The 12,950-nt window shown below is 36.2% G+C and overlaps 1 protein-coding gene across 1 annotated transcript; it reads right to left on the bottom strand.

Moving 5' to 3' along the window:
* Positions 1-19: 19 nt before the first annotated feature.
* On the bottom strand, positions 20-9,717 carry LOC139825061 (uncharacterized). The gene is made up of 8 exons (XM_071797599.1): positions 9,172-9,717; positions 8,075-8,279; positions 7,221-7,409; positions 6,482-6,566; positions 6,162-6,362; positions 961-1,155; positions 503-591; positions 20-362 (listed from the first exon to the last, which is right to left on the bottom strand). Exons 1-8 carry the CDS (start codon positions 9,186-9,188, stop codon positions 213-215), a joined length of 1,131 nt encoding a protein of 376 aa, XP_071653700.1. The 5' UTR covers positions 9,189-9,717; the 3' UTR covers positions 20-212.
* Between the last annotated feature and the right edge of the window lie 3,233 nt (positions 9,718-12,950).

Below are 12,950 nucleotides of genomic sequence, written 5' to 3' on the forward strand. Positions count from 1 at the left end.
AAATTGAATTTCCATCTCATTTTTTCTTTTTTGTACGAACGGACCGCTATAACTTTATCAAGTTTTCCAAAACAAAAACAACGTAATATTATGAGATGAGAAATAAAATATAAGAAATAAACTTTAAGAAATAAACTATAAGAAATCAATTATAAGAATAAACTGTAGACTCTATAACTCTCTTACAGACTATAAAAAATAAATTCTCAACATCATTCTATTTTATCTAATAAAATACTGAGAAGCTTATGAATCTGTCCCTCTACTACGATCCTTTTTTCTTCTATCTCAAGACGCTGGTTTTCCAATTGTACGCGTTGTGAATCATTTTCTGCCATTTTCATGGAAGCTTCTGCGAATAACTGTAATAAAAAATAAGGTAATTATTGTTATACAAAATTGTTACACAAACTTTTTGGCAATAAATAAATCATTCTTGTTTAAAAGAGTTAACGAAAGAAACAAAAATGCAATAAAAATAATAGCAAATGTAAATATTTACTTTTAAGGCCTCAGCATGCTTTTCTGCTATATCACCAAAGTTTTCACGAGTTTCTTGTAGTTGCACTCCGATTCGTTGTCTATGTCTTCCTACAAGATAACAAATCACGATACCATTGTTAGAAATACGTTAGTGTATTTAACAAAAACATGTAAATTAGCATTAAGCTCGTATCAGACTACGGATTGGGATTGAGATTAGATTAAATATTTTAATCAATCAGAAAATTGATCTCAAGTTCTTAGGAACTTTGCTCGGATTGGTCAAATTTAAATCCAATCTCAATCCCAATCCGTAGTCTGATACGGGCTTTAGCAAACTATTTATCAGTAATATTTTTAGTTAATATTTCAAATATTTATTTATAAAAAAAATGGAGAAAATTTTTTCAAATAATTATATACAACTGTTTATCAAAATTGATTGATACATATATTATGTTATGTATATTTACTCACGATTACGCTGAATTTCTTCGGCTCTTCGCCGACTAGGTGCAGATGTAGTTTGCGAATTGGGTGCAATATTTTCTTCAGCAGCAGAAATGTCTTCAACATTTCTTTGTCTGCGTGGATTAATGACATTATTAGAGCACGGTTCGTCGTTAACGTTTTCACGAGCTTCTTGTTGTTGCACTCCACTTTGTTGTCTTCCTGCAAGATAACAAATCACGATAACATTGTTAGAAGTACGTTAATGATTTAACAAAAATACAAATCTATATATATAAGTCACGTCTGTCTGTCTGTCTGTCTGTCTGTCATATGTATGTACGCGAACTACTCATTCGTTAGTGGACCGAATTTTTACCAAAAGTATATGAAACAGGGGTAGAATTTCCCGGGGATGAAAATGTCGCGGCCAATTTTTTGCTACCGATTTTCTGGAAACCGATTTTTCAAATTTTTCGGGAAATAATTGACCGAATTTAAAAGAATTATATATGAAAAAATTATATATGAAAAAAATTATATATGAAAAAGGGGTAGAATTTTTCGGGAGTGCTATAAAGTGTATAATTTTTCCTTACCGATCTTTTTGGAAGCCGGTTACAAAATTTTTCCAATTTTTCGGAAATTAATTGACCGAATCTTAAAGAATTATATGAAATGGGGGTAAAATTTCCCGGGGATTGCCATAAAGTGTATAATTTTTCGTTATCGATCTTTGGGGAAATCGGTATCAGAAATTTTTTCGGAAATTAATTGACCGAATCTCAAACAATTGTATATGAAGTAGAGGTAGAATTTTCTGGGGAGTGCTATAAAGTGTATTATTTTTTGTTACCGATCTTTTTGGAAACCGGTTACAAAATTTTTCCAATTTTTCCGAAAATAATTGAATCTTAAAGAATTACATATGAAACAAAGGTAGAATTTCTCCGGGATTGCTATAAAGTGTATAATTTTTCGTTACCGATTTTTTGGGGAACCGGTTACAAATTTCTTGCAATTTTTCGGGAATTAATTGACCAAATCTTAAAGAATTATGTATGAAATAGGAGTCGTGTCAAAATTTTTTTAATTGTTGGAGGATAAGTTTAATTTTTTATTAATGAATAATTTTTTATTAATGAATTGATTTTCTTGAAACCGGTTACGAAGTTTTTCCAATTTTTCTAAAAGGGTTTTTGATTTTTGTTTAAAAAAATGTACGTAATGTTCTAATTTCCTCAAATTTTGAGATATTAGATGAATTTTTTTAGAGATAATTTTTCGTTACTTAAAAACAATGCCCAAATTTTTCGGGGATGGCAAAGATGTGTATAATTTTTCATGACCAATTTTTTGGAAACCGGTTTCAAAATTTTCTAATTTTTTGAGGATGGCTACGATGAGTTTATAGAAAAATTGCTAATAATAAAGGGGTTTCCGATTTCTGCTCCAATTTCCGTAAATTTTGAGATATCAAGCTGAATTTTTTTATGGATAATTTTTATAGATAATTTTTCGTTACCGATTTTTGTGGAAACCGGTTACAAAATTTTTCAAATTTCTCGGGAGTTAATTGATCGAATTTCAAAGAATTGTATATGAAATAAAAGTAGAATTTCCTGGGGTTTGCTATAAAGCGTATAATTTTTTGTTACCGATTTTTTTGGGAACCGGTTACAAAATTTTTCCAAGTTTTCGGGAATTAATTGACTAAATCTTAGAGAATTATAATCAGAATTGTATCAATAATTTCGAACTAACCTATCGTCGCAACCCCCAACCTGGGGGACCATTCTGGACCAACTGCTTAACGTCTCTTCTGAAAGACGGAGCCCAGTTTTCTCCGCACGGGAACTATCTTCTCGTGCGCGAGAGAGTGCAGCTTTTTTTTTTTTTTCCCCGGAAAATTAATTCCATGCTACATGGCTCTAGTGGACTCGAACCCGGTTCCACAGATTATGAATCTGGCGCTCTACCATTCCGAATTCGCTCAAGTATAAAGTAGAAGTCAAAATTTTTAATTTTTAGAAGATAAGTTTAATTTTTTATTAATGGACAATTTTTCATTAAGAATTGATTTTCTTGAAACCAGTGCCAAAATTTTTTTAATTTTTTGATGATTTCGAAAAAAGAAAATAAAATGGAAGAAAATGAAAGAGAGTTAATAATGGTGGGTCAACGGAGGTTGAAACGCGCGAGGCGCGAGCAAAAATAAAATTTAAAGACTTTAATATAAGGGATTACATTTTTGAAATATTTGACAATATGCTAATCTGCATCTGTAATATTATCTATTATTTTTTAAAAAAAAATTCGAAGATGTAGGTTAGAGTTTGAGAAGAAAGAATATCAAAGGTGCTCCTAATTAATGAGTGAGTTTGGGGAGAGGGAAATAGATTTTGAGCCCGCGCGAAGCGCGGGCGAAAAATTTAGTAATACTAATAAACATGTAAATTAGCATTAGCAAACTATTCATCAGTATGTAATATTTTTAGTTAATATTTCAAATATTTATTTATATAAATGTTACGTCCAACCCCGGGATTAGGATATGAAAATCTGGGAAGCAAGGAAAAGGCTAGCCAAAGGGGTCGGGGGAAGGGAGGACGCAGCTAGATACTTACAAATGTCGCTCGCAGGTACGCGCTCGGAGACGCGTGGCGCGAGCCGAACGCACTTTTATGACTCAGAAAGGGTCAACGTCTGTAAAGTCGTTAGGACGCCTTTCGTGAGCGGTGCGATCGTTGGTCCTTTTTCGAGTCAGAGAATTTAATCCCTTTAACTCAGGATCGGACCTTGTGCAATTTCGAGAGGTGGATGGTAGTGGGTCTTAAGTTATAAATGAATGCAAATTGAAATTAATATTTAACATAAGATAAACATTTATTACAATAATATAAGCTAGGTGAACAATAAATGAGAATTAGGCAAAATAAAATTGAATACATTTATAAGTGTGAGAGTCGGATGTATGTGTAACGTGTGTGTGTATTTCGCGCGGGTGTTACATAGGTGCGGGGGTGATCGGGCAAGATCTTTAAGGAAAAACTTATTTGAAAATGAACATCTTGCCCGCTATTATTATAATCGGAATCAGTAGTGAGATTACATGAATTTAGTGAAGTGTTGTGTATGTGTGTAAATTAATTTAAATCGGGCTTAAAATTAAAGTATATGTAAATTATGAAGTTAAAACATATGAAAAAAAATAAAGGTTAATTTCTATAGTTATTAGTCTAATGTTATGGTCTCGGGATCGGCCATGTCCTCGAGATCGAGGGTCGAGGCAGTCGAGGAGGTTGGGGACGGACTTCGGGAAGAGGAGGGAGAATCGGGAGGTTCTAGGAAGCGGGCTGGATCGGGGTTGACGGGGACCACGCGAAACGGAGCCACGCGGCAAATAGGGCGATGTTCGACAATTGGGCGAAAAGGCAGGACGACTGGGCGATAGGGCAGGATGTTAGCGGGACGATTCTGGTTCGAACAACCGGGTTCTTCTGTACACGCTGGTAGGGGCGGTGGGATGGCGAGTCGCGGAGGACCGGCGTTGAGCTGCTCCCGGGGGAGTCCGACCTCCCGTCGCGTCCGCTTGTTCTGGCGATTTCTTTGTCGCCTGATCGTGCGGAGATTCGGTCCTTGAGGGGCTAGGACTTTCGGGTCCTCTAAAATTATTTACTTATTTAGTCGATCTCTCTCGGACCCGGTCGGAAGCGAACAAAAGGAAATCGTCGAGCTTAAAAAGGGGGGAAGAAGTCAGTGGACAGGCTGGGTCCACGACAACGACGAGACGCCGGGAGCCAAGTCAGGCCTACCACAACGCCAACGACCGCTGGGAACTCGATGCCTACACTAACCGACCCACGAGCATAAGCTCAGGGAGGTCAGTGGACCAGCTGAGTCCACGACAGCGACGAGACGCCGGGAGGTAAGTCAGGCCCACGACAACGCCAACGACCGCTGGGAACCTGATGCCTACACTGACCGACCCCCAAATATATAATAAGCTTCCGGGGGTCCAACAATCGATAGACCGTTTAAGAAGGGGGGCAATAACGCGAAAAAAAAGAAGGATCAAGAAAATTCCGGGACTTACTACTTGATGACTTGAATTCAAACTAGTGGCCTTTTCTCAGAATGGACGTTGGACTCGTCGATGGGTGAGTCGGAGGCGACTGATGGTCCGTCGGATCTGCTGCACTGACTCTAACGTGAGACTCGAAACGAATGAGGTTTAGATTATAACCGAGCAATGCAGACTTGAACTGAGAAAATTTCTCTGAGCCTAGTCCTGCGACGTCGCGATTTAAATAGGAAGGTTCGAAGGATGGAAGGGGTGGATTTTGTGTGGGATGTGTCTGGTTTTCGTTTAAAGGATTTCTGGTTGGCGGGATGTTTCTAATTATTATTTAAGGGAATTCTTATTGGGCGAGATGTTTCTTGCCCAAGAGGTAGATTTGAGTTTACGCCTATCCTAGAAAGCTAGAGACGGTTATCGATTTTTCCGGTTTTCCATTGATGAGCCCCCTCTTAAGGCCCCACTGTCTTATTGGGGGTGTAACCCATCGGTTCTTTTCAGTGACGCATTTGTTTTTCGGCTATCGCCGATTTCTCTTTTATTAGGGTTCCTTACTTATCTCGCGACCCTGTTTCTATGCTGACAGACGATCCATACTTCTCAATTTTAAGTGCAGTTTTATTGCAAACAGAAACTTCCGCCACGTGCTCTTAAGATTTCTAAAAGCACGTATTAGGTTTCGTTTCTGTTTGTCGGAACATAGCACGGCCAGTTTTGAGTGAGTCGCGCGATATAATACAGATCCCCATCATCCCTCGTCTGAAGTTAAGGCTCCTTTCTGCGCGTCGTGTCGCCGGATTTATAGTTATGGGCCAGACGAGGTTGACGAGAATCTGGTCACCATATCCCCCGTCTGTTAGTAATTTATCATCTAAGAGGTTGCTTTTAGTTGCCCAAGCAAATAGGTAGTTTGATCATAAAAAAAAGGAATGCGAGGAGATCTAACCTCACCCCGATCGATAACCGTCCGTACTCGGCTTGTTTATTCTAATCTTAGGGCTATCTTAGGCGCATAAGAATTCCCGCGAAAAAGGGATATCGTGGAGTCCGCAGGACGTAACATAAAAATAGACAATTTTGTTAAATAATTATGTAAAGTATTCAACAAAATTGATTAATACACGTATATTTATTATGTATATTAACTTACGATTACGCTGATTTTCTTTGGCTCTTCGTCGATGAGATGCAGGTATAGTTTGCGAATTTTCTTCAGTAGCAGAAATGTCTTCAACATTTCTTTGTCTGCATATATTAACCACGTCATTGTAGTCCAGTTCGTCTCCAACAGCATCTTCTCTTTCCATACTTTCAGTTTCATTTTCTTCAAAAGTAGGAGGTACATAGCTATCTAAACATATATGACAATTTTATTAAGTTTTAAACTATATTTCAGATTTAACATATTGCAATATGTATATTTTTATTATCAGTCTTATAAATTTTCTTACTATTAATACTCGTACCTACCAACAAATATATCTTCAATAGACGTGGTTGTAGGTGTGTAATCTAACACATCTGTTTCCCCTCTTTCCAATCTTTGTTGATGTTCCTGTAAAATCATGTACAAATGTCTGCACAATTCCATCTTAAAGCAACTAACAACACAAATAAGGATAAGAATTGGTAATAAAAGCCAGGTGCAGTAAATAGGGCGCATAAGTATTTTATTATAATACAAAAATAATTACAATTCCTGAATAATTAGAATGGTATAATCGTATACGTTTCGACCCTTTCTTTAGGTCATTTTCAGCGCATGATATTAACAAATCATAACAACATCACATTGGTCACAGTTTTACGCACACAAACGTTTAAAAAGACTTGAAAATATTCAAAAATAGCACATTAGCTCTTTGACTATTTGTAAGCCTTTTCAACTGTTTGCGTAAAACTTCGAACAGTATTATCTTGTTGTAATTTGTTAATATTATACGCTGAAAATGACCTAAAGAAAGGGTTAAAAATAAGTACGCGATTATACCATTCTAATTCTTCAGGGTTTTTAATTTTTTATGTATTACAATATAATACTGGCTCTTATTGCTAATTCTTGTTATCCTCATTAGATTTGTTCATAACAGCTAGACCTCTGTATTGTGATTGTTTATCAACTTCGCGTGCGCTTGCGTGCGTGCGTGTGTGTGTGTAAATAAATGTAAGTATCTTGAATGTATCTTATGTGTTATACAAAATAATATACCTCTTCTTCTGGAGTACTGTCAGGACAGTTGACAGATCCTTGGACATATTCCAAACCCATACAGGCAATGACACGCTGGTCCATCGTACTCAAGGGTTGTGCAGTTAGAGGAAAGTTCCCTGTTCTCTGCTTTTCATTTCGAAGCTTGGATGCTTTCTTTGATGCAGTACTTTTCATATCTTTCCAAACCTGTAGAAAAATAATTAATATTATACATTATATTGATTAATAAAAATAGTACAGTTCTAAAACAATAGACTTATATAGTTAGATGTTCTCTAAGAATCTATATTTCAATACCAGATTTTCCAAAATTCTAACACAACAAAGATATTAATATTCTACAGAGTAAATGGGACATTAATATACATTGTACATAAGCATGATGTAGCAAAATTGCTATAATTAATATACATAATAATGCAATAAACAGTAACATTAATTCAATGCTGTGATTTCTCACTCAGTAATGTAACTGAATAATAATAGAACATATGCATTATAATACTTTCACATCGACAAGTAAAAAATTTTAATTAATTGGAAAATCAAAATATATAGTTTTCACTAAAAAAGTAAAATATTTACCACTAAAAATAAAAAATAAAAATTGAGATACATGAGAATCAAACGCGGTTATCCGTACGTGAGTTTAAGTCAATTACTAGTTATTTTTATGATAAAAACTATAATTCGATACGAATAATAGTTTTTATAATAATTGTAAATAACAAGTACTTGACTTAAGCTCACGTACGGATAACCGCGTTTGACTCTCATAGCTCAATTTTCATTTTTTATTCTTAGTTTTAATAGCGAGAGTCTATAGCTAATTAATTATCTAAATATCTTACCGTTTGCCATTGTTTGGTTGATTTTTGAGTGCCACTAGACAATCTGTTCAATTTTATCGTTAACTCTTTCCACTGTTTTATGTGATGTACCTTTCCTTCTTTCGTTAGAAACTTGCCAGCTGCAAACTCGGAATGTGATTCCATGTAACTTATCAATTCTTCGTATTGTGTACTTGATGTCCGTAAGGCACGGGTTCTTTTCGTGCTAAAATGTAATAAACAAAATTATATATCTATATAACAACTGTTATTATAATAAAATATATATAACTCAGTAACTTGCAGAGTATATATTTATTCTCTTTTATAAATTAATACTTACATCTTTGAGTATTTGTTAATAGACTGATTTAGAACTCAGCGCGGTAAGCGGTGCACACGTTGTTCTTGTTTAATTTAATACCATTATTAATTGAACGTTTTGGTCCTTGTTTGAATCATTTTCAGCAATGTGTTTTATAATGTATTTCTTAAATTGTATGTCCGTCGGTGACCGTAACGGGGTGTGCGTTACGAAGTGAGAGTCTCGCACATCGTTGGGGTTACCGAGGAACTTACAATTTAAAAAATACATTGTAAAACACATTGCTGTAGAAAATAGCTCAAGCAAGCCGACATGTTCAATTAATAAAGGCATTAAACTAAACAAGAATAACGTGCGCACTACTTACCGCGCTGAGTTCTTAATCAGTCCATTATGTAAACGGCGATTGAGGCCGTAAACCCCGTTTGAATTTCCTGCGCTTATTTACGAGGCGCTCGCGTAGGTACACTAGCGCCTGGCGCCATCTAGAGCGTTCGGATAGGTGGATGCATGTGTGCTGTGATTGGCTGTGGCAGGTGTGCTGTGATTGGCTGATGCATGCGTGCGGTGATTGGCTGTGAGTCTTTGCGAGGGAGACACTCCCTGTTCAAATCATTTCTTGTATAACCGGCGTACGAGCAAGTCGCAAGAGTAACGCGCGGATCTTTTCAATAAATATATTGCGTTTTATCGAGTTGACCCGTTAATCAATTAACCTGCAATCCTGATCGCCCTCCCTTACAATTACTTACAGATATTTATTACCAACAATATAAAAAATATTTACACATACCTTGCTGGTAAAGTCATTTTGCACAAAATCCGTTACACGTCACGTTACGTTAAATGTTGATCATATATTTAGACTCGTTTTTACACTTGTAACTTGGATTTAGGTTAACGTCATAGAAACATGTAATGTAACAGCGTGTCACACGCTTTTGTTACATTATGTCTTTCTTTGTGCGTTGACCTAAGTCTAAATTAATGTCAATTTTACAGTTACTCCTGTAAATCTGTAAATTTACGAGTCTAAATATATGATTAACACTTAACGTAACGTGGCACGTGTCACGGTACGATTTCACCGACTTTAACCGACTCAAGAATGTTTTTCTTTTGAAAATCTTAGGACCATTCTACAATTCGCAATGCTATTGGCTGAGAACTCACTTTTATGTAGACTGTACTTTTCGATAAAGTCGTACCGACGACTGTCGCTTGCAACGATGGATGTCGTTGAGTGTCGTTTTGACCATAGTACAGAATAGGTTCAATCCGTCTGCGTCGGTCGTGCAAGCGACAGACGTCGATAACTTATCGAATCGACGGTTGTCGGTAGGCGTGAACAGAATTGGGCTCCTGCCTTGTTCATCTTTGATTGGAGGGATTCTCGTTAAAGGTCTTTTAAATCTTCTAGTTGCTTTCCACAGAGAGTAATCTAAATCCTTATCGGTAGAGAGGTTCTCCAAGTAGTTTTCAAAATTTTTGTTGTTTAAATCTTTTATTAGTCTGTTCAGTTGATTACTAATGCGGTTGAACACATTCTTGTCGTCCGGATTTCTTGACTGGTGCCAAACTCTTCTTGCTTTTCTTCTTCTCTTAATTAATTCTCTAATCTCTGTTGGGTAGCATATTTCTTGGACTAGGGTGTTTTTTAGAGTCGGTGTCGAACTGCAAGCTGCCATTCGTATTGGTTTTACAAAGTTTTTCGTCTGGAGATTCAGATCTTCAATGTTTTTGAGCCTCACTTTCAGATGAATTATCTCATCTAATACTTGTCTAAACTTATCCCAGTCAGTATGCTTGTTAGTAAGCGTTGAGATGTTGCAGTTTCGCTGCAGCGTTGCAGCGCCCTGCCGTATAGTGGGGCGAACGCCTCACTTTTCGGTCATTTGCTTATAACTTCTACATTTTTCAATGAAATAACTTGAAATTTGACATAAATAATATACAATTATTATACATTTAGTGTATGAAATCAAAATTATTTAATTAACAATTTTTCATAAAGCGCATAGATGATTTTTTGGCGAAACTTCCAAAAACGTCCATGCTCAGATTTAGATGAAACTTTGTGAATAGGTTCCTTTTAGATAGAAAACACGTATACTAAAAGGATTTTTTGCGACTCCAAAGTTTAGCAACTTTTTTAACATTTTTAACTTACTGCCTCCGCACATACATTTTCCACGCGAAACAAACCAAAACAGCTCTCAAGTAATGTAAACAACCATAAAATCATACACAAAATACAAATATATTAGTTTATATACAAAACAAATAAAAAAATTATATATATATATTATGAAACATTATATATTCTCTAATTTCCTGAATACACATATTTTATATCATCTAGTAATACATAAAATGGATCTTCTTTATTTCTTTTTATTGTATATCGCCACAAATATTCACACAAATGATCAACTAACTTATCTCGTTTAATACCACCTCTACTTAAACGAGCTCGTAAAGCACGCCACGAAGATTCAATTGTTTGTGTGTAAGCTCCACTTTCTGGGTCTAAAAAATTTGTTGAATAATTTACGGTTTTATGAACATAACCATATTTCTCCAAATAAGTACCCTTTCCAACAATCAGTGTGAATTTCTGTATCTATTGCTACATGCTTCTGTATTAATGATAAAAGTGTACTTTCATCTCGTTTATTGTCGGTGCATATTTCTAAGCGGTACTTACATCCTCCACGCTCTATCATACCTATCAAACAAAAAATATTTAAAATAAACAATTAAAATTTCGTACAAATTAGTGACGCGCTTTAAAAGTATTTAAGTATTTAAAGCGCATCAACTAACCTGTATAGAAACCACACAAAAACATACCTAATATCCACATTCCTTCACGAAAACGTCTTTTTTCAAATTTTCTTCGACCAATTTTACATTCGTCAATTTCAACAATTATCCCAAGTAATCCTTCTGCGTCATATCGTCTATCAAGAGCTATGGTACAAACCTCCCTACAGAACGAAAATCTATCCGCAATTGTTTCAGAAGAAACAATCTCACCATCAATAAGACTACATTCATGTCTTGTTTGCTCAAAAGAAAATTGCCACGCAAAAGCATATGTCATTATTACGCAACTCTCAAGATTTAAATGACAACGTTCAAACCACGTATTATGTGCTGCTGTAATACTGTGGTCGTATTTACCAGATTTATAACACCGAAAAGAACCCAAACTTCCTCTTGTTTCAATATAAATCATCTTTTTTTTATGTCTTATACACCATTTTTCTGTAGGAATTAATTAAATTTCTCTAAGCCACTCAATTGTCGTTTGGCGATTACTCAATTTTTTAGCCAAAAAAAATAAGTTTATACGATCCGACATTTTAAACGGTTATCCAAGAAACACGTTTGCACACAGCTCTTGTCGTAAGCAAACTAACTCAGTATATTACAAACCAAAACAGCTCTCAAGTAATGTAAACAACCATAAAGTCATACCCGTCAAAGTCATAACATAAACATCATTGGTGAAACTTCCTCTGTGAGGTGAGAAGTAGAGGTGAAATACCACCTCTACTTAAACGAGCTACGTAAAGCGCGCCACGAACCTATGTGGCACCTCGTTTCGCGTGGACAGTGTATGCGTGAACTATTTCGGGACTACTACACCTCCCCCGAAAGCACGGGGGGGGGTGTGCGTGAACCTCGGTTCGCGTGGAAAGTGTATGCGTGAACTATTTCGGGACTACCACACCTCCCCCGAAAGCACAGGGGGGGTGTGCGTGAACCTCGGTTCGCGTGGAAAGTATATGCGTGAACTATTTCGGGACTACCGCACCTCTCCCGAAAGCACGGGGGGGGGGGGTGTGCGTGAACCTCGGTTCGCGTGGAAAGTATATGCGTGAACTATTTCGGGACTACCGCACCTCCCCCGAAAGCACGGGGGGGGGTGTGCGTGAACCTCGGTTCGCGTGGACAGTGTATGCGTGGAGGCAGTAGGTTCCGCCCCCCTGCGGGGGGCTCCACTTTTTTCGGTAAAGCAGAGTATACAGCAGAGTATATAAACTAATATATTTGTACTTTGTGTATGATTTTATAGTTGTTTACATTACTTGAGAGCTGTTTTGGTTTGTTTCGCGTGGAAAATGTATGTGCGGAGACAGTAAGTTAAAAATGTTAAAAAAGTTGCTAAACTTTGGAGTCGCAAAAAATCCTTTTGGTATATGTGTTTTCTATCTAAAAGGAACCTATTCACAAAGTTTCACCTAAATCTGAGCATGGACGTTTTCGGAAGTACAGCCGATTTTTTAAATACTTTTTAGTTTTTTTTTAATCGGTTCTATTAAAAAAAATTTTTTTTTTATTTCATACTTTTTTAGTGCTTCATTAAATTAATATGAATAATTTTATTATCGCATATTTCCTTACTGCTCCGTACCCTGATGTTCTAGCGCGTTCTATTTTATGTTCTATTTGATAGTCTTAAACCTCGAGATGTTTAATTTTTGTGAGTTTTATAATAGAAAAGGAACTGTTTTCTTGCTTCTCACATCTATTTCTTGAACTTAATCATCATAATCTACATCA

Source organism: Temnothorax longispinosus, unplaced genomic scaffold (assembly GCF_030848805.1).
Source record: "Temnothorax longispinosus isolate EJ_2023e unplaced genomic scaffold, Tlon_JGU_v1 HiC_scaffold_86, whole genome shotgun sequence".
NCBI lineage: Eukaryota > Metazoa > Arthropoda > Insecta > Hymenoptera > Formicidae > Temnothorax > Temnothorax longispinosus.

Coding starts and splice junctions, on each gene's coding strand:
- LOC139825061 (XM_071797599.1), bottom strand. Junction 7,410..8,074: donor CAACCAAACAATGGCAAACG/GTAAGATATTTA, acceptor ATTTTTCTACAG/GTTTGGAAAGATATGAAAAG. Junction 6,363..6,481: donor TATTGAAGATATATTTGTTG/GTAGGTACGAGT, acceptor ATATATGTTTAG/ATAGCTATGTACCTCCTACT.